Source organism: Phytophthora cinnamomi (assembly GCF_018691715.1).
Source record: "Phytophthora cinnamomi strain GKB4 chromosome Unknown Contig99, whole genome shotgun sequence".
NCBI lineage: Eukaryota > Oomycota > Peronosporomycetes > Peronosporales > Peronosporaceae > Phytophthora > Phytophthora cinnamomi.
In genome coordinates this window covers 288,698-309,387 of record NW_027151032.1, presented here as the reverse complement: position 1 = coordinate 309,387, position 20,690 = coordinate 288,698, and the positions used below count along the sequence as shown (strand labels likewise).

Genomic DNA, 20,690 nt, shown 5'->3' with positions numbered 1-20,690 from the left:
GGTATCGTGTAGCCGCTTGATCGAGTCGCGGAAAAGACAGCAAAAATGATTTACGTTTTGCTCTGGAAGCTGTTCTGTCTCTTTTGTGTCCAGGTAGTCAAAGGCTTCCTCGAACGTTCTGTTGGGCATCCACTAGTTCAGACGACGACGCTTGTTTGCACGCTTGACCGCGTATCTCACGATCTGTCGATCGAGGTACATAGAAAGGAGTTCCGAGGTTTCTCCGAGTTTCTCCAGTAACAGGTTTGACAATTCCTGTAGGATATTCCTGGTAGTTGAATTTGCGGCGTCCGGAATTGAGTTTCGAAGCGCCTTTACGTAGCGGAACTGCTGGTCGACAGAGTACGCGAAAGTACTGCGGAGAGATACCGCGGAACGACAGAACTCGGCTTGTGTAGAGGCCGGCGATGGAGCGACGAAAGCGATAATTCGATTGCTTGCGTTTGGGCATAAGCAGTTCACGACGGACTGCGACGGAGCAGTAGCTCTGGCCCAAACGGAGCCGGTTCTCGGCTAAGGATAATGTGCAGAGGCAGATGTTATTCCTGTGATCTGTAGGCAGGATATTCTCCTCGGACCCAAACAGCAGGTTCTGCCCATCACGATCTTAGCCAGACCTGACTCTGATACAGGACTCAGGATAATCCAAACGGTAAACCGTAGGATGTGAGGTCGCAACGAAGAGCACGCAATCAACGATGACGTTGAGTTGCGGCGATCCAGCTGGGATGGTCGGCTGGGATGGGGAACTTGGTGGCACACGCTCAGTGAGCGGCTTTCCTTGTGTCGACTGTCAAAACGCGATAGCCCCTCCTGGGCTACAACAAGTGCTACCAGATGTAGCGACTGGTGAAACGGCGCAGAGGAAGAAGACGACTAGAGCGGAGATCCACGGAGGAAAGCTCGAAGAGTCTTGAGGCGAGGTCTTGGGGGAGGAGGCTTTAGAGTCTTTATGGAGACTCGAGCGGAAGTTGGTAACATGGAAAGTGAGATTGAAATGGTTAGTTGTTTGTCGGCTATGGGCTACCTCGAGGAGGTACTCCCTTGTTACCCTATGTAATTATATGCATTTCACTATATTAGATTCTCCGTAGTCCTTGAAGCTGAATCTTGAAGGTAGGCAATGACTGCGGTTCACCTGAACCGGTCCGAGGTCTTACTTGAACCGTGTATAGTAATTCCAAGTGAAAAGAATGAATGTAGAACTTGTGCACTCTTTCATTATGTTCGTCCAAACATGTAGATTACCTGTGCCCAGGCGTGTGCCTGTACGGTAACCTAGTGGTTGAAATTAGAACGAGTGGCACTCGACGCCTCAGCGTTTTGGCCGAGGGCCATGACGCTGGTGCGTCGTTACACACATTGACGAGAAGTGGTTCTACATAAAGAAGATTAGACAGCGCGTTTACTTGCTAACTGACAATGAAGACGTGCCACTTGAGAACCCTCCAGTGCAGTTCGTTCAAAGCAAACGCCACATGATGAAAGTGATGTTTTGTGCGCGGTGACACGGCCTCGTGGAGATTGGGACGTAAAAGTTGGCCTCTGGCCGGTTGTGGAGCGGTACATTACTCAGAAGACGAGTGTAAATCGCCCTGCTGGTATGGAAGAACTGCGGCCGATCTCAATAACAAGGGATGTTTCTCGTCAAATGCCAATTAATAATGTTATCCCCGCTATCAACGCGAGGTGGCCACCTCAGATGAAAAGCATCGCCATTCGCATACAACAATTTAACGCTCGGCCCCATGTCGTGGAGGATGACGCTGAAGTCATGGTGGCGGGGTGCTCTGACGGCTGAAACATCACGCTCCGGAATCAGCCTGCTCAAAGCCCTGATTTAAACTGCTTAGATCTGTTTTTTTTTTCGTTTCCATCCAATCGCTACAGTCACAGACTACACCCCGTACAATCCCGGAGCTCATCAAGGAAGTGGAAAATGCCTTTAAGAAAACAACAGCAGATACGCTGAACAAAACATTCTTGACGCTGCAGCACGTCATGGAGCATATCATGAACTGTAATGGTGGAAATGGCTACCGACTGGGACATTTTGCATTGATGCGAACGGACAGTCTTCCAACATCATGCCATGCGCTGCAACAGCTCTCACCAATGCGAGCGCCTCCCTGCTATCCATCGCAGCAAGTGGGATCCTCCTAGCACCCGAAGTCAAATCAAGTGCCTCTCAACTACGTAGCAAGATCTTAGATCCATTTTTGTGTGTGTAGTGCGGCGGAACAAGAACGCCTGCGCCTCTCTGGACTGTGCCTTGCTTACTGTCAACTCTAGACCTCCAGCACTCCCATAATTTTATAATCAGGAAAATGAACGAGGCGGAGCGCTGCGCAAAAAACAAAAACAAATGGTCATCTATTTCCGAACGGAGGTAGTACTTCTGTCTAATTGCTTCGAAATGAATGATCTACCTTTAAAGAGGGTGGTAGATCATTCTTTTCGAAGCAAATAAACAAAAACCCGGTCCAGCATACAGCACGTCCTTCCTTCGCTTGCCACAAACAAACGCGATTCCAGCAAACATGTCCTGAGCCTAGTTATTGATAGGCTTCATCCCGATCTGGGTCCAAAGAGCACCCACAGAGTCGAGCTCCCTGCCAGCGTAGCCGACGAAGCCGCCAAGCTGGTAGCCACGCTGAGCAGCAACCTTTGCCTTATGGTTAGGATCAGGCACGGGGGTTCCTCCAACGATTGAGTTGCCCAGGCTGGTGGTAAAATTGACGAAGAAGATGCGCGTGTGGCTGTCATGCTTGTCCCAGTGCACCTCCATGCTGATCACGTTCTCGCCGGTAGCTAGGGTGCGGGTGTTCGTGCTGCCATGACGACCGCCGTGATACAACTGGTCACTGAGACCCTCGACCTCAAGACCAACGCCATCCACGCGATCGCCACTGCAAACTGTGATGGACTTGACGACTTGACCCGCAAACACACGCCCCACGTCAGAGTACGCATCGCCGTGAGGGCCACCGTAGGTTTCAGTAAGGTAAACGCCTTTTGGGAGGTCGGCAGCGCCAGTTGCCACCAGGGCCGCCATCGTGACAGCCTGCAGGATAAACTTCATCTTTGTAACTTGTTTGAGCGTGTCTTGGGTAGGAAGAAAAACCGATAATGGACAAAAGCTTGCGGGGTCAGCGGTGCTTTTCTGGTGAAAAGATGGTTTGACATGGCGATCCCTGAATCGCCAAGACAGCGAGCAAACCGATCGTCAGCTGGTATCAAGGACCAAACAGCGTACCGTAAACCACAGGTTCACCGCAACGCACGGCCTCAATGCAACACGTGAAAACCGTCAGTTTTTTCGGAGAACATGTTACTGTTATGTCGCCAGATAGCAAAAGGTGAAACATATTACGTGTATCGTAAACCGTTTACGGCATATTATACACCCACCACGCGACATTACTAAGGAAGGAAACAAAGTTGATTAACAATTTACTGGACTACTCGTGGTGCCAGCTACACTTTTTCTTTTCTACGTGTCATTACTAAGGCCCTGGTCTAAGTAAAACTGCAGGTTTTCAGCTTACGATGAGACGACATTTTGACTTACATGTAGTACAGTTTGCCCTCGATACCGGCTTCTCGAGCGCGCTGGACGCTACTAGGGCAAATTCTCCTACTCTCGACAAGGACGCCAGACTTCCCGCCTATTAATAAATAATACCGCTATAATACATGTAAGCCTGCTTCGCGCCAACCCAAAACCCAAGTTCCGTGGCCACCAACGCACCACGGTTCCTGCGGTCCTCTATGCTGACCTCCGAACCCTTCCCGACAACTACCGACTTCGACGAGCTGCTGACTTTTACCTATTTCGCTGCCACGCACAAGACCCGAAGGATTGGAGGCGACTTATTCCGTCCCTCCTCGCCCACCCCCAGAAGAGAGAGATCCGACGTAGGTGAACGCTACTATGCCATGATGCTTAGTCAGATGACTGTAATAAACGCGAGACCCTTGCTACAATGAGAGTGGTTGGTCCTCCAGACTGGGAGCACTTGTTACGTATATCGTATAGCATACGGGGCCAGAGATAAGAACAGTTTTAACACGGAGCGGCAGCCAGATGCGAGCGCAGGAAATGTAGCTGTGTTGCACGGGTAACGGCGCTGCATTTTCGGACCGTGGTGACTTGGATGGGAATTGTAGCTGCGCCTGAACTAGGTAAGGACCGCAACTTCCATAACGAAGTGATGATAATGGCTCGCGCTGAGTCCCCTTTGCCAAGGTCTGCATATTTGGCAAAGCATATACGGCGTCACCTTGTGAACGCGTGGCCACATGCGGTCGCTTTCGACAGACGTCCCCGGGGTGTTGGTCAAGCTTAAGAACGAGGAGCTCAAGACTTCGACCAACTGCCCCAAGACACGGCCTGACTTGGTGGCAAGGCGGAGGAAGAAGGTCCGCTCCTCCGAGGTATGGGCTGCATTCTGGGCGGAGAAGAGCGTGAGGCTGAACCGCCGTGATATCTCATTAACTGGACTGCGATGTCGATGGCGTATCACGTCCGTGAGACCGCGGAGCCTCTGCGTGGAAGCGCTGTTGCATTCAGGGAGACGTGCTGAGATGCTACGAGAAGCGCTTCTACATGCTGGTCACACAATTTTCATTGCAATACGCGGATCCGGTGCAATCGGGTATTCGAATGGGAGGAGTTCCTTTCCCCCAACACTAGCTGCCGTGTGGAAAGCGAGTGAGCAGCTTCACCCTGAGCTCAGGATGGCACCATAGTGAGCGACGAAGGAGGCACCGTGGAAAGGAGGGCTCATAGGGTGTTGCCGGCTACGATTGATTGCCGGTATGCGCGTGGTGTTAGTTACCAAGAAGGACATTAGTAGCAGCCCTGGATCCGAAGGTTCGCGTAGTGGTGCGGATAGGAAGTAGTTTGGTGGACATGAAAAAATGATGATTGAAGATTTGATGGTCATTCATAGATCATGTTGCCGTAGTAACGTTAGTTCTATTGCATCGTACTTCGAAGTATGTCATAATTCGCTTGTACGCATCCATCCGTATGACACCCCAGCTCAAGTGAATGCCTCGAGCGCAAACTGGAGTGTGCCAGCAGATTTACCCTTTTTCATCAAGCAAACCTCTTGATTAATGGAATCACCGGGCTTGAGGCTGGCACAAGATGACGACCCTTGTGCAATTCGAGTACTGCCCATAGAGGTTGCATGCTTGACAGTGAACAAGATTATGGCGTTGCGCGTTGCGTCGATTGGTAAAGCCACCTCGAATAGTTGGGAGCTCCACGATGGATTCTGTCCACCGTTGATGTGAGCAGAGGTTTGAACCTGAACCAACACCGCACCGTTTGGTGTATCAAAGCGACAAACGCAGTATGGACTTTGCTTGCTGCTAGTATGAAGCCCCTTGACTCCGATAATTTTGAGCACGAATCGTTGCACTTCCGTGACGGGGACAGAGGACTTCGATGATGACAATCGACGTCGCATCGCTTGGAGAACCCCCTTCGATTCAACATTATCTTCGTGCGAGGACAACGTCGAATTCGTATCCGTTGGCGACCCATGCTGAGGTGGGACCGGGGTCGCCCGAGCCAGCGTCTCAGTGGGTACTGGTGGAAAAGTCTCGACCGCTGGGGGGAGCTCTCGAGAAGCAACCTTATCTTTGATACTTACTTGAGAAATAGTTTCTCCTCTGCGCGAGTAATCTACAGCCAGCATTATGTTGTTCCCGTGCTGAAGAATTTCATCACGAGAGGCCCAAATGTATTCGGTCGGGTTCACAACAACACCCGAGACCAAACCCGCGAGTTGTGGAATATCGTCGACCTTGAAATCCTCGTTGTGCAACCGTAAAAGGCAACTGAGCAGCGTCAAGATTTCATCGGGGCTAAGCTCCCGATTGTTTCCCATATTATGCGGCCCAGCAGCTGAGTCGTTCGAGACACCAGCGCGATGTAGCACCTCATGGAAGTTTATACTTCGGTCGAGTTGTCGTTTGCACTCTAAAGTAAAAATCATTATTTTTACCGACTCGACAATCTGTGAATTCACAAGTACGCACCATCGGTGATAACCCCAAGGACATCCTTCCCACAAAAATCTGGGGTAGCAGCTGATAGCAGCGTTAACCCCACCTAAAATGCACACGAGAAATTATATGACACTCTGCTGTCGTCACAGGTGATCGAATTACACAGCGTACCTTCACAAATTTACCATAACGTGACAGCACTTCAGGCGCGACAGAAATCACGATAGGGTCGTGGTAACACTTTCCAGAGAGCTCACTCCGGAATTTCAAGACGACGGTCGCCATCACCTTACTTCTTAGTGCTGCTACAATACCGGAGCCGATGCCACGATCGCTAGACGTGTTTTGGCTAGGCTGCTGGTACTCGAGCGTCCATAACGACGGAAATTTGGCTTTGTTCTTCATTCCAGTTATCAACGCAATGTGAGAGCGTTGAATCTCGGTTGCTATGGCGTCGATGTGCTCTGCGTTCTGTTGGAAGAGCCTCTCCATGCTGTCCGACTGCTTCCCTACAACTGCGATAACGCCATTCATACATTGTTGAAGAGCGGCCACTTGAGCGGTTAATGCGCTTTCGCTCGACGCAGCGCCGGCGATCTCCGCCTTTGCGGCAGGATTGGGTTGCCGTGACTTGTTGGTGTACCATCTCATATCGGCTGGGAGAAACGTTTGGTCAGTGCCGATACTCAGCTGCGTGAAATGCCCTTGATCACTCAAGAGTTGATCCACGTTAAAGCGTCGACCACCTTGAGGCACTGTGCAGCGTGTCACCAGTAATCCCGGATAGGTCCTCAGTAGGTTTTCGAGGTTCATACAATACCATACGAGCTGTTTCCACGCCTGTGTGCGTTCTCGGGCCACGACGCTTACGCTCATAACCGAAGACACAACATCCATTTCTCCATCTGCTATGCGGTCGTCCTTGGCAACACGGGAGCTAAATTCATTTGTCAGCTTGTCGATGAAGCTCGACCCAGTGTAGTGTCGTTCTGATTGAAGCAAAGGTGAATACGTCGCCACTGCCAGTTTCTCAAAAAGATTTTCAGGGATAACTGGCTCGAACGAGTATTCCCATCGAACAAACTCAACCAACCCAGCTGATTTATCCTCATCGGTTGGGAACGTTTTCATATGATCGACAGGGGCTCGATTCCAGTAAACCGGCACAATCAAGTCCGAGTTCCATGACATCCTCTTTGACTTTCCAGATGAATAGGCGAGATGGAGATGAAGGAGTAACTCCTTCAATTGCTGCATGGTTGTTGAGTTCACATCTCTCCAAAATGGTAGCGACTGAAGCCGTGCATGGGTTACGTGGCCAGTCAATGTTGCATTGCCGTCTACCTTGTGATTGACAATCTGGCGGATGAACTCGATGACGAGCATCGGGTCCAGGAAGAGCCGCTCTTTGAGCAGTCGAACATCGGATACTCCATCAAACCACACGATATCGCCTGTATCATGCAGCAAATGCAAAGCAGCGAGCATCTCTTCTTCGGGTATGATGAGCTTGGAGGAATTGACCACCGAAGTGATAAATTCCTTCACCGACAAAAACGCCATGTCAACCTGTTCCTGAAATGACGCTTGATTTTTTCGATCACGTACTACATAACGCTGCTGGGCATGCTTGAGCAGCTCAGCGTAACTTGGTGGTAGCAGGACTGAGCTACCGCTCATCATAAGCAGGGCTTTCAACTTTCCGCGAGCGATACTTTCACCTTTCAGGTCAGCGCTTGAAAATACAATTAACTCTTCCGAAAGAAGGACTGGTTGTTTGCGGATCATCTCCTCACAGCTATCAATCTGATCGTCGAGCTCAGTTGTTTCAGCCCCAGGGTCGCTGTCCTGTATCTCAAACTTCGCGTCCTCTAGTTCCTGTTGAGCGCGCTGCACGCGGTCTTTCATCCGTCGAATGTTCGACTTGAAGCGATACACGATATCGTGTTGGATAGCCATAATTTTGCGGCGATCGTGACCGACAAGATCAGCTTTCGTGCCCAGGAAAGCAAACTCGGCCTGTGGATGATGAGCGCATATCATCCGAACCCAGCGGAAAATGTGCGTTTCTGCGAATGCGTCCATCACACGGTCGTCGACAGTTTGATCCATCGAGTCGGTCGCTGCTGTAAGTGCGTTGTGGTATCGTTCTAGATTAATGCAGAACAAGTATAGAGTTCGTGAAGAGTAAAATAGGGTGTGTGCTGCCCGATACTCTTCCTGACCAGCAAAATCCCAAAAGGAAACTTGGTACTCACAGTCACCTGCCTCCGACTCGACATCAAAGCTCCATGGGAAGAGGTCGATTCCAATTGTACGAACATCAAACGACTCAAGCGTGGGTGACCCATCGATAAAGCTTTTGATAAAACTAGTTTTGCCCCATCGACTGGGTCCAACAACGCACACCTTGGATCGGTAAAGCAAATTCTCCGACTCCACTATTTCTTCGTCTTCCGCATTTCTCGCTAGCATGAACTTCGTGGAAGAAAATTGGCAACTACCACCTCCAATAATGCGCTGCGCTCTCATTGGGCCGGTGTCGGGGTTGCCATGCCCATTGGCAGTGAAGTCTTCACATCGCTTGAAGGAGGCGCTACCCCCTCCAATGACCCGCGGCTCGGGGTTGTAGTCAAATAGCTCGCTGGCTGTAGACTGCGCTAGTTGCTCAGATGTCCTTTCAGTGGCTTGGTAGGAGGAAGAATCACGTTTTGAGGGTGCCGGTGGAGCGCAAGAAGATAGCATGACACCTTTATGGCTCGACCGTTTGTCATTTAGAGCCCGCAGTGGTAAAGATACAAAAGACGAAAAACTAGGCATTTTGAAGCCAAGATCACAATCCAGTGCCTGCGTATCCAGTTCATCATCCAGTGTTTCATGAACATCTTCGCCGTCACTGGTAGTGATCTCGTTGAGTTCTACTAAAATGCGCTGTAGTGAGCCAGAACCAGTGGCCTTCAGTGCATTCCCTTCGATACTGGGTTCAGGCTTAAGCGACATACTTGCACGACTTCGTCCACTTCGGTTTAGAGCAGTGTAGTAGGTAGCGATGTCTGGCGCCCCACGGCGAAAAACTTCGATCGGAAGCTTGAAAGACGTATTTCCCTTGTTGCGCTGCGAGTTCCACTCGTGGACAAGTTGTAAACGCGCCTTGATCGTACTCGCATCCGAATCAGGCTTGGCTTTCGACTGAAAATATTGATCCGGATTCGACCAGGGAACTGTAGCCTTGTTTCTCAGCAGGATTCGGCAGACCTCCATGAACTCTTCGTCGTCAGATTTCCGATGACTGGGCTTTCGGAAAAGAGCGTTATCTAAGGGAGTGACATTTTTCTGATCGGCAAAGCATCTGAATTAGCATTGGTCGTTTGCCCAAGTTTTCAAACCGTCGCGTACCTTGTTCATGGCATTAACGTCTGCGCCAGCAGCAACCAATGCACGAACAAGTCGTGAGTTCCAGTTGTACGCTTGGAAGTGGAGCGGAGTTTCGTGCCACGAATTTTTGGTGTTCACATCCGCCCCGCTTTTAATCAAGAACTCGTACGTGCTACTCGTGGCGGTCTCAAACAAAACTGTTTTGGTCTGAACAAGATTTGTTAGTTACAAGGACAAGGTACTGCTTTGTGCGCTAATCCTGTTGGACTTACCTCTTTGCGACTCCCAGATACGATCGTGTAGCGATGATTCACATTAGCACCTCGACTTAAAAGCAGTTTTACAAGTACCTCGTTGTTGCGGACCACGGCCGCTCGCAAAGGAGGTAAGCCCACTGCCTTCGATCCGTTGATATCGGCGCCCTCCTCTATCAGAATGTTGACCAACGATTCATCCTGTTTGGCAACTGCGTGATAAAGCAAAGTATTTGCTGCCTCCTTTATGATGGAGGTGATCGGTTAGAGTTGTCACCACCAGCAAATGGGGATTAATTAAAACTACAAGCCTACATTTTTTATTCCACTGGTCGGTGCCACATTAGGATCTGCACCAGCAAGGAGAATTTTCTTGAGCTCCTCCCCATTCCCGACGCGGATTGCATGAAGAGCTCTCTTCGCTAAAACTTCTTTTTCAGGAGGAGGTCCTGGTGCCTTCTCCATAGCGAAACAGGAGTTGTGGCAACCAACTCACAGGCAAAACAAGCCGTTGGTTACACTTGGATCGTGGTGATATTTCGAGACTTCTCCGTTCCCATGTTTGCCTTGAGCACGAACATGCTCAACAAGAATAGTGACCTCAGCCCTGCTGAAAAAACACTTACCTGCTCGTCTTTGCCGCGATTTTTCGTCTGCAACTCTGAGCTGCGACCTCGGCTCGGCTGCATCTATTGCGTCTTTCCGAAGACACGATTGGACCCCTAGTCAAACTTACAGCGTGAAATGCAGGGGGCCCAGCCACCAGAGCTGCTGGCTTACAAGGCTCTGCAGGCGGTGCAGCGGGGTAACGCCGAGGAGCTGGCCAAGTTGATCCAGGCAGGAGCCAATGCCCATGTCATCAACGCAGTCGTCAAGACAGGAACGAGTCCGAATGGGCGACCTGATCGTGTAAGGCACACCTGACTTGAACACTACAACCTTGCAATGCTTATCTGAGCTATGTACTTTCAGGAAGCAAAAGGAGGTTTGCTGTACCACGCAGTCGACAAGGAAAATGTCGAGCTGGTTAAAGTTTTGTTAGGCAATGGAGCTGAAGTCAACGGCTCAAAGCAAGACGAGGTGAGCCTGAACTCCTAGTTACCGAGCTAAAGATCAAAATTGCTAAACGTTGCTTCGTCTTGCATAGAGCCCACCTCCACTTCGAGCTGCCGTGTTTCGCCGAAACGTCGAACTGGTGACGTTACTTTTGAAGCGAGGAGCGAATGTAAACCGGAAGTACACTATTGTCACTGGCACTACCAAACGCGTATGCGCACGATATGTTCCTGGTATATGAGCTCTTCACTGGAAAATCTGACGACTTGCTTGTATTGTAGACAATGTCTGTGCTGTTCGAATCGACTTCTGAGGCTGTATACAATTTGCTTCTACGAAGAGGAGGTGATGTGAACATGAAGGATTCGACGGGTGATACACCACTCCATGTTCACGCTTCAAAGTGGAGCGCCAGCTTCGTCAACGGTCTCGTGGAACATGGGGCCGACGTGAACGCGCTTGACACGGTAGGGAGGTTGATCATTTTCCTAAAGTACTACTTCGCTTTGCTGACAAACATATCATTATACCAGGACAACCGCACACCACTGATGCGTGCAATTCAGCACTGGGATTTTCCTGCCGGGTGCGACGAAGAGGAGGGCTTCATTGACATTTGTCACATTCTCATGAGTCACAAGGCCACACTTCCTCCTGTAGATTCGATCCCTGCCAAACCAGAATACTCGGAGCAGCTTCATTGTCGATTACAACTCGTGAAAGAGTGGGCTGCTCAACGCAAAGTTGGTATGGTGGCATTGACCCACGTGCCAGTCGAAATTTTCCGCAGAGGCACAGACGAGATTGCCTCCTATTTTGCGTCGAACACTCTGGTTCCTGTTGCAGTAGAGACAAGTGAGCTAAGAACTGAAGCACTTCCGGAACCACCTCGCAGACTTACCAAACTTGGGGTGTCTGCGTGGTCGGCTGGTGAAGAAGTTCTCCAGCGGCAAGTGGAGATTTTACCCGCGTTGGATCGTGCCTCTAGTTCTAGAATTCCAGCGCCTGGCAGCGACGACGTCAGCCCCTTTCCAGGACGGCATGACCCCGAACCAGTTTTGTCAGAGGTCGAACGTCGCCCAACGAGAACGAGCAACGCTGCTTGGTTGCTGAGGGAACAGATCGTTCCTGTGGATCAGCTCCCCGCTCTGGGCGATTCTAAAGCCAGCAGCAGCGACACCCATGTTGATGAGGTTGAGGCGCCAATTCAAGCGAAGAAATCTGTGGATACTGCTGAGCCCTCTATCACCCCTGGTCCTGAGGCTGCTTTATGTGCAAGGAGTGAAGCTCTGTCACCGATTGAGCCTTCAGCGGCCCCAGTCGCTAATGATACGCTTTTGGGCCCCGTGGCGAACGACACGAAACCAGCTTTAACTCGAGTTCCATCGAAGCCAGCGTTGCCGCCAGTGTCAACACGATCGGCTCTTCAGTCCATGTCTTCGATGCAGCTCTACCGACTGAAGATATTGTGTGCAACGGGTCTTCGTCGGGTCTTGAAGTACCGTCGACAGAGCCCCTACTGCGTCTGCCGACTGGTTCGTGGTGACGGCGAGGTGCTGGTTCAGTTCCAGACGTCGGTGCACCCGGGGGGCGGTCAAGTCCCGACGTGGCGGGGCCAAGTCTTCGAGTTGGCACTCACACCGGAAAACACGCGCACTTGCACCTTGGTCTTCATCTTGAAGCACTCGGGCGTCGTGTCCACACTCGAGTACGTTGCGCCTGTGCCGGTCTAACCTAAACTGTCGATCCTAACATTCTTTTTGCAATGCTCAGCGAGCGCATCGCCGTGGGTATGATGCCGTTTCCTCACATCCCCATCGGGCACATTCTCACTCGCAAGTTGCTACTGCTAAACAACGACAAACTAGCAGGACGTCTCGAAGTCCAACTAGAAGCCTATTAACTGCGCAACATGGCTACACTTTTTATCCGTCACACGTCACATAGATTTGTTCCTACAATCCGAAAATAGTGGTACCGTGTACCGTTTCCAAGCGTTTCTCTGGCGATTTGTATCTCGCCCCCTTTTGTATGGAATTGTGCTAGCAGGCCACGCATCATGCGGCGCTCAAGTCTGCGGCCGCGGCAGATCGATGTGCACGCGCGCATGCGCATCATCCGCTCGGAGGACGACCTGGAGGCGGACGACGACGGCGCGGGGGGCGCCACACAGCCGCACGCGACGTTCCAGCAGCTCGTAGCGGTACGGCACTTAATTCTTTTTCTCTTCTATTTTTTCTTATATATTCGTACGAAAAACACGTTTTTTTCTAATTTATTGAAAACTAACTAACCCAAAAATCCGTTCTTTTTTTATCCTGGCCTGGCCTAAAAATAGAACCTGGAGGCTCGCCAGCAAGCAGGCAGCCAATCGAAGCGCAAGAAGAAGGATATCCCGATTCCAGTCATCCTGTCTGTGCCAACTTATGACACGTCAGTGCCCGCGGACTTCGAGGTGCCCACGTCGTACGTGAGGTTCCAGGCCCTGCCCAGGTCCGATGAGGATCCTGCAGGATTGGAAGGTCTAGGCCCAGAGTCGCTGGAGGTCGAGGTGGACCTGGACCTGGAAGATATGCGCTGGCTGAGACGCCACCCCAAGTACGGCGTGGACGGAGACCCTCGCTACCAACTGTCCCAGGAACGCTTCGCCCAGATGCTGGACGCCCTGGAGAAGGCGTCAGCGCTGCTGAACCCCAACGTCATGACGCAGGCGGAGGCCGAGGACGTCTTCTCCAAGCGGCTGGGCATGCACAAGACGCCGCTCAACCGCGTCACGTGCGACGTGTACGCGTACTGGGCGGCCAAGCGCCAGAAGCTGCGGCGTCCGTTGCTGCGGCGCTTCTGGCCGCAGACGCCGCTGAACGACACCAACCCCCACGCAGTCTTCCGACCGCGTGAAAAGGAGCGCTATAAGCTCCGCAAGCACCGCAAGAACGACTTGGAGGGTTTCCGCAAGCTGCAGCAATTGCGGGTGGACTTTGAGCGCGTACGAAGGCTGTTGGATCTTGTGCGGCGGCGCGAACGAGCGAAGAGACTGCAGCTGGACTTTTTGGACGAGATCCGCCGCCAAGCGGAGCATGAACTCACGAATCGTGGACCGAATGCGGTCATCCGCAAGCCGGTTATCCCTGTAGATGAAGAGCGCGAGCGCCACAAGAAGAAAAAGAAGAAAAAGAAAAAGCATCGCGACGGCGAGAATGGCGGCTTGGCTGGAGATGGCAGTGGAGGACTGGGCACGTCTAGTGATTCTAAGGGAGGAGCAGATGCGAAATCCAAGGCACTGGCCGCGGCAGTCGAAGGCCCTCAAATTGCGCCGACGTTTATGGAGTACGACACTTCTTCGAACTTCGTGATGGAGGATGCTGCGGCGATGACGGATGCAGCAGGGTCACCGAGAGACCTGAGCGGCCCAGTTTACCCGTCGTATCCTCTCTCGCCTCCTAAACTGATGGCGGCAATGTTCCAGCAACCACCAAAGTACAGATGCCGCGGACGGATTGGTCGTGGTGGAAGGTTGGTGATGGATCGAATCCCTGTGCCGTCTTCGCGGTTTTATGGCCCCATCGAAACTATCGCTCCGTCCCTCAAATCAACCCAGACCTCCAGTGGATCAGTGTCATCAGCAACAAACCCGCAGAACGGTACAGCAAGCATACCTGTGGCTAACGCGGAGCTTGGAATTGCTGCGAATCAAGGCGCTGTTCTTGTCCAGGAGCTGTCTGTCCGACCTTTGATGCACAAAATCAATCATCTAACGTCAAAGCGTTTGGATGAGATCTATGGCATGAGTGACAGCGAAGACGAATACCTTGAACCTCTTTCGTCGTCGGTATACGAAACGCCAAGCGTACGCAAAACTACAAGCGGCGGAAAGGGTGCCCCCAGTACCCAAACTGGGCCAAGACGAAAAGTGAAGTTTGCCCTAAATGTCTAACAGGATATCCAGCTAGGTTGTCCATGCATTTACGGCAAGGCAGAAAAACACTCTTAGAGCGGAACGCGAAATGGAACCAGAACTCAACCTTGCGTTGAAGTGCTGTTTGTTAAGTTATGGGTGGATTGTTTATCTTTTCTGTTGTCGTTTATCAGCGAGCTCGGAGAATGGACGTACGATCACCTGGCACACAGATAACAGTCATGGTCAGCTTGCAGTAAGCGGTACATTCCAATGAAGGCAATAATTACGGTTGTTGAAGCGGTACGCGTAATGATTTCGCCTCCAGGCCTTCTCTCTGGCAGCATAGCAGTCTTCGGCCGTCTACAGTGCAGCCAAGAGCAGGTTAGTTCACATTTTGTCAAGTAATTGTCATGGTCGGTCCACGTACTCATCATAACGTTTCTTCCTGAAAGCGTTGGGAGTGATGGCGGGACCGTAGATCACTTGGTCGGAGAGTTGCGTCTTTCGCAGCGGAATTTTGTTCCTGCCATCGTCGATGTTCAAGAAGGCCGGCTTGCGATAACTCCACTCTCTGTCATACTCAGAGTGTGGTGTCAAAAGCTGGAACTGCAGTTGTTGTCGCTGCCGCCGCCGTCTCTCCAATGCGGATGTTGAGGCAGCAAATAGCTCCTCCAGAATGCCCATGTTGATGCCTAGATCGTTGTAAACACCCGCGGACGGCGAGTATCCAGGATATTGCTGGTATGGTAGATGATCCTGATGCTGGTTGTGGTAAACAATAGGTCTCGGCGGAGAACTCGGCGGAGAGCGAGGAGGTGATCCAGATCGTTGACCAGTTGGGGATCCGGGATTGGATGCTGGCTCGGGGTTTGCGTCTTCGTCATGAGGTGCCTGGGCGAACGGAAGATGCTGATCGCACGACAGACACCTCAAGGGTGACTTCGTTAGCGAGGCCGGAAGCGCATTCACCCCGTTGCCTGATTCAAAGAGGCTGAAGTGCGCATGCAGTGGCGTAGTTAGTAGGAATCAATGGCTGCCGCGGAAACAGTACTCACAAGTACCTATGCAGACGATCGATCTCGGCCCGATCTACTTTTTGTCGCAGGTCGTGAGTGAACTTTTCAGCCGTCGTATCCAAGTCTTGCGTGATTCGATCGGTCCTCGCGTGCAGGTCGGTGGCTAACTGTTCGAGCATCTGAGAGCTTGGGAGGCCTGCCATCCTGTACCGCAAGTCGTCCACAGTATCCAGCATTCGCACCGCAGAATCTGCAGCCGTCGCAGTAACCTACAACAAATGATCTGTTCAGCCAAGCTTGAAGCATTTCATCCTTGAAGGATAAACACACAAGAACGAACCTGATCGCGCAGCTCCTGGACGAGACGCAAAGTGTCTTCTTTGCTTGGGCACGCGCCTAATTGGGTTCTGAGAGCCTTTTCGATCTCTTGCTGTCTCCAGAGCTCTTTCTGAAGTTTTTCGAGCCCCACTTGCTGCTGCGCTTGTGTCTGCTGGAAGTGTTCCTGCTGGAAGTCGACGGCGTCCAACAGATTCGCTGTCCCCAATTCCATGCGATGAATTACTTTAGCCAGGAATCCGATGCCAGGGAACTGCAACTCCTCGTGTTCTGCTACCGCTGCCCGATACGACGAGTCGACCTTCGCAAGTAGTTGTCGCAGTGAGTACATGGTGCTTTCTTGCTCAGATGCTGTGTCGTTGGCTGGTGATGCAGGCCGTTGAAGCAGTTGGATAGCGCGATCAACTGCTTCGTGCAATGACGTAATAGTTGGAGATTTGACAGTCTGCTGCTTCAATTGGTTCTGGAACCCCTGGAGATCCTCCAGCAACGATGATAGCGTCTCGGGGTTTGCTCCGTATATGCAATTGTCTGCTGCCGTCTTCAACCATAGTGCTCCTGCAGCTTCTAAAGCGTCTGGTGAGACAAATCGCCTCTCAAAGTCGTTAATGACCTGCAATGCTTGTGCGAGTTCATGCCCCTGTGTAGCTTGTGCAGCGGCCATGATGCCGCTGAACGCGTCTAATTTCCGGTCAATTTCGTGTTGGATGGCAATTTTGTCTGCTTCTCTCTGTTGTCCATGCTCTCGGCGCCATTCCTGCTCTAGATGAAGCTGAGTTTCGTTCTGGTTCTGAAGCTGTTCCTGAAGGTGGAAGATCAACTGCTGCTGGTGTTGAGTCGCGTCGTTGTGTTCCTGTCGCCATACTTCGATATGTTCTTGTTGTAGATGGGCTCGAGATTGCAGTAGAAGCTCGTGCATTCGTCGCATCAATTCTTCTTCACGACGCCGCTGTTCACGTAGCCTCTCCTCCTCTTGGCGTTGCAAATCTTGGCAATTGCGGAAAAAGCTCTTTGTTCGATGTAGAGAAATATCGGTATGTGCTGGCTGGGATTGGAATGTGGACTCAATGGGCATATGATCCGTTTCCTCGTCGCCATCATCTTCGTGTTCGTCAGGTGTGGTTGCGCTGGTCTGGTTGTCAGTCTCATTATTGACCGTTCGGACAATTTCTTCCTTCTTGGTGAGTGGTGAAGCCTCGAGTTGCGGACTGATGATTTCAACCACTTGCTTGTGATGATTATTTGAGTGTGATTTGGCTGCAGGGGTAGATACATGTTCGTCCATAACAGGAGCTTGCGCGTTACTCCTGGCAAATTGCTCTGGGGTATTCGACTCGGGCCTGAAAGGGGACTGTGGCACCTGGACTTGATGATCCGATGGTGTCGTCGCTGCTTGATCCTGAGCTGAAATTGATGGCATCTGAGTTTGGCCTTGCGGCATCCGGTCACTAGACGTGAATGTCATTCGAGCTTTGTCAGCAGTTCCCAAGTTTTTCGCAGGGGTCTGCTGGGTCTCGTCAACGTTTGATTCTTGCGGCTTGGTCACAGGTTCTGCGATTTCTCCCGGATGAACAGAAACTACGTCGGGTAGTGGAAGTGGTTCTCCATGGAACGCCTTCGGGTCATCGTGCTGCATCGCTAGCTCCATGAGGATAGCCTCGTTCTCTGTCAGCACGTCTGAGATCGAGTGCAGCCGCGTCTGCTTCGCCTGGACGACCTCCACGATGTTGTTCCCGTGCGGCTGGAAGAGCACCTCCAGCACCATGTTGAGCTGGCGCGACAGCGTCATGACGTAGTACTCGAGCTCCTCGTTCCTGCCGCCGCCATCGCCTGCGACGACGGTCGCAACCGGCGGTGGCGACGAGTGCGACGGACAGTCGACATCTGATACGAACGAGTGCGGGAGCGACGCCAATGCCGCGGAAGCTGCTGCAGCTGCAGCCGCCGCTGCTGTGGCCGCCGACACCTCCGCTGCCGCGACGTTGCTGGCGTCAATGCGCTGGTTCACCAAGTTGAAGTTGTTGCTCACGTCCGAGCGCAACACCGCCACGCTGGACTCGACGAGCGCCACGCGGTCCATGAAGCTCTTGACGAGCGTGTCGAAGACCGTGCCCTGCGACACGAAGAAGGCGGTCACATCGCTCTCGATGGCGTCGAACAGCGGCATGCTCGAGCGTGCTGCAGGGAGACCACCAACCGCCACCGTCCCCGTCGTCCAGTGTAGCCATGTCGGCCGGCTGTTCGCGTCTTTTCGCGCACATGTACCACACTTCCGGTACATCGGAACTCTCCGCCAATCACAGCGCTCCACTGGGTTGTCGCAGGTTGTGTGGGGTAAACTCGTGCAGCATACTGAAACCAGGTGAGTTTCTGTCAACACCGACTCAGCCGTTACGCCGGACCTCACTTAGCATTCCTCGTCGCTGTAGCAATGAAGGGATTGGTGCTGCTGTCTCTGGCTGCGGCCTGCCTGGCCTCCGTCTCCCTCGCCGACAACGCCCTCTTCCATGACAGCGTGGGGGTGCAGTGCTCCAAACGCACCGACTGCGGCTACGTGCCCGCCCTGGCCTGTATCTCCGGGTATGACAGTCTCCGATAAAATGTGTCAATCTTGTTCTTGCACTGACCGTTGCGTGCATTTGGACTGCAGCAAGTGCGAGTACTGCCGACCCGATGCCGACGACTGCAGCGCCGACGGCTCCAAGCGCTGCCAGGTGGTGGAGATCGAGAACGAGGCCACGGGAGAGATGCAGACTCAGTTCGCACTCAACTCCGCCGGAGAGACGGTCCCCGTCGCCTACTGCATCGAGAAGAACCTTTTCGACCCCTTCACGTGGAAGGACGTGGTGGCCACGATCATCGCCTTCGTGAGCACGGCGCTGGGCTCCGGCTGTGGCGTCGGCGGCGGAGGCCTGCTGGTGCCCATGTACGTGTTCTTCTACGGCCTGAGCCCCAAGCACGCCATCCCGCTGTCAAAGGCCACGATTTTCGGCAACGCCGTGTCTGCTTACTTCTTCAACTTTAACCGCAAGCATCCGAGTGAGTCATGCTTCGTGCAGTGGTGATGGGTGTAGATGACTGACAACGTGGTGTTGTATGTATGTTCCGCCGTTGACCAGCCAACGCCAAGTTACCGCTTATCAACTACCAGGTCGCAGGGATCATGGAGCCCACGACGCTTATCGGAGCCATCTTCGGCGTCATGATGAATCACATGTTCCCGGACTGGCTCATCCTGGTGCTTCTCGTGTCGCTGCTGTCCTACATCACCTATAAGACGGTGCTCAAGGGGAACAAGGTGAGCAGGAACAACTTGAAGTTGTTCGGATTGTTGCGATAACTAACACAGCTTCACATCGAATTTGTGTAGATCAGTGAAAAGGAGTCGAGGCACCAGCTTGCGGTCGTCAAGTCGGTGCTCAAGGGCGGCCCTGACGGTGGAGGCCGCGGCCGTCAATGGTCTATCTACCGAGTACGTCCTTGCTGCTACTGCTTATTCGCGAACACATGATACTTCGAAGTACTAACCGTGATTTACGGTTTATTCGCTCGTTCTACAGCGTTTTGACGTCGAGATTGCTGCGCGTCGGTGGCTCGCGAAGACCCGCCGCAGTAAGAAGCTGCGGGAAATCCGCCTAGAAGACGAAGAAGACTTTAAGTCCCTCCCGCCTCTCCGTGAGCACCAGCCGTCGAGTTCTGACGCTTTGCTGGGTGGCTTGGACAAGCATGACTTCGGCACTTTCGTTTCGGATGACGACCAGCAACTGGAACGACGTAGTGCCATCGAGCAACGCGAGATGCGGTTGTTCCCCCTCAAGTACATTGTGCCGCTTGTGATTTCATGGCTTGTGGTGCTCGTGCAGTCCATGCTGCGCGGTGGCCACGGTGCCCCAAGCATTATCGGAATTTCGTGCAACTCGCCCGAGTACTGGATGCTCACGTTCCTGCCGCTGTTTATCCTGGTGGCAATCACGCTCTGGGTGGGCTACCAGCTTCGACTTCTGAACCGCAGCAAAGTTCTGTGCGGTTACCCGTTCGTCGAGGGTGACATCCACTGGATCAAGCGTCGTATTTTCGTTTTTCCGACGTTGTGCACCATGGCCGGCGTGGCGGCCGGCTTGCTGGGTATCGGAGGCGGCATGGTCAAGGGTCCCATTATGCTCGAGATGGGCATCCTGCCCCCGGTGCAGTCGGCCACTGCCAACTTCATGATTCTGTTCACCTCGTCGTCCACGACGCTGCAGTTCGCCATTAACGGGCAGTTCCCGGGCGAGCGCCAATTCGACTACATCGCTTGGTTCGCACTCATCGGCTGCATCGGAGGTTTCTGCGGCCAGAAGGTGGTGGCGTACCTGGTCAAAAAGTACAAGCGCGAGTCGATTATGGTTTACCTCCTGGCGGTGACGATCGGTCTTTCGGCGCTCGCCATGGGATTCATTGGGCTGAAGTCCACGCTCAGTGACATCGAGAAGGGCGTGCACCTGGGCTTCCACGGCATTTGCGACAACGAATGAGTTGGTTTCCGGTTTGTTCACTGAAGCAAGTGCGGCACAGTTTTCCGCAGTGAAATGAATGCACGCGCCGCCGCTAGATAGAGACTCGGCGGAGTGTGCTCGCACTTTCTCGAAATACACATTCACATTCTCGCCGCACGAGTTTGAGCAGGATGTGTCCTCCGGCGACCTTGAATAGAGTTCGTGCAGGCCAGTTGACGGCCAGTGGTCTCCTTCG

At 52.5% G+C, this 20,690-nt stretch overlaps 5 protein-coding genes across 5 annotated transcripts; 3 read left to right on the top strand and 2 right to left on the bottom strand.

The window, feature by feature from the left end:
* Window positions 1-2,551: 2,551 nt before the first annotated feature.
* On the bottom strand, window positions 2,552-10,118 carry IUM83_08418 (Vps9-Ankyrin repeat-containing protein; the record flags this gene model as incomplete). Its single annotated transcript, XM_067932791.1, has 7 exons — window positions 2,552-3,064; window positions 7,369-7,566; window positions 7,633-8,174; window positions 9,186-9,357; window positions 9,421-9,606; window positions 9,672-9,896; window positions 9,969-10,118. The coding sequence occupies 7 exons, from the start codon at window positions 10,116-10,118 to the stop codon at window positions 2,552-2,554; spliced, it is 1,986 nt and encodes a 661-aa protein (XP_067783382.1).
* A 279-nt stretch (window positions 10,119-10,397) lies between these two features.
* IUM83_08417 (Vps9-Ankyrin repeat-containing protein) lies at window positions 10,398-12,612 on the top strand (the record flags this gene model as incomplete). The annotated part of the gene is made up of 7 exons (XM_067932790.1): window positions 10,398-10,562; window positions 10,626-10,733; window positions 10,801-10,920; window positions 10,991-11,176; window positions 11,243-11,452; window positions 11,849-12,417; window positions 12,483-12,612. 7 exons carry the CDS (start codon window positions 10,398-10,400, stop codon window positions 12,610-12,612), a joined length of 1,488 nt encoding a protein of 495 aa, XP_067783384.1.
* Window positions 12,613-12,768: 156 nt separating this feature from the next.
* Window positions 12,769-14,643, top strand: IUM83_08416 (enhancer of polycomb-like protein; the record flags this gene model as incomplete). The annotated part of the gene is made up of 2 exons (XM_067932789.1): window positions 12,769-12,912; window positions 13,048-14,643. The coding sequence occupies 2 exons, from the start codon at window positions 12,769-12,771 to the stop codon at window positions 14,641-14,643; spliced, it is 1,740 nt and encodes a 579-aa protein (XP_067783527.1).
* A 129-nt stretch (window positions 14,644-14,772) lies between these two features.
* IUM83_08415 (uncharacterized protein) lies at window positions 14,773-18,126 on the bottom strand (the record flags this gene model as incomplete). The annotated part of the gene is made up of 5 exons (XM_067932788.1): window positions 14,773-14,826; window positions 14,895-14,967; window positions 15,035-15,598; window positions 15,669-15,892; window positions 15,964-18,126. 5 exons carry the CDS (start codon window positions 18,124-18,126, stop codon window positions 14,773-14,775), a joined length of 3,078 nt encoding a protein of 1,025 aa, XP_067783383.1.
* Window positions 18,127-18,390: 264 nt separating this feature from the next.
* Window positions 18,391-20,473, top strand: IUM83_08414 (uncharacterized protein; the record flags this gene model as incomplete). The annotated part of the gene is made up of 5 exons (XM_067932787.1): window positions 18,391-18,539; window positions 18,610-18,998; window positions 19,079-19,257; window positions 19,330-19,431; window positions 19,520-20,473. 5 exons carry the CDS (start codon window positions 18,391-18,393, stop codon window positions 20,471-20,473), a joined length of 1,773 nt encoding a protein of 590 aa, XP_067783471.1.
* Between the last annotated feature and the right edge of the window lie 217 nt (window positions 20,474-20,690).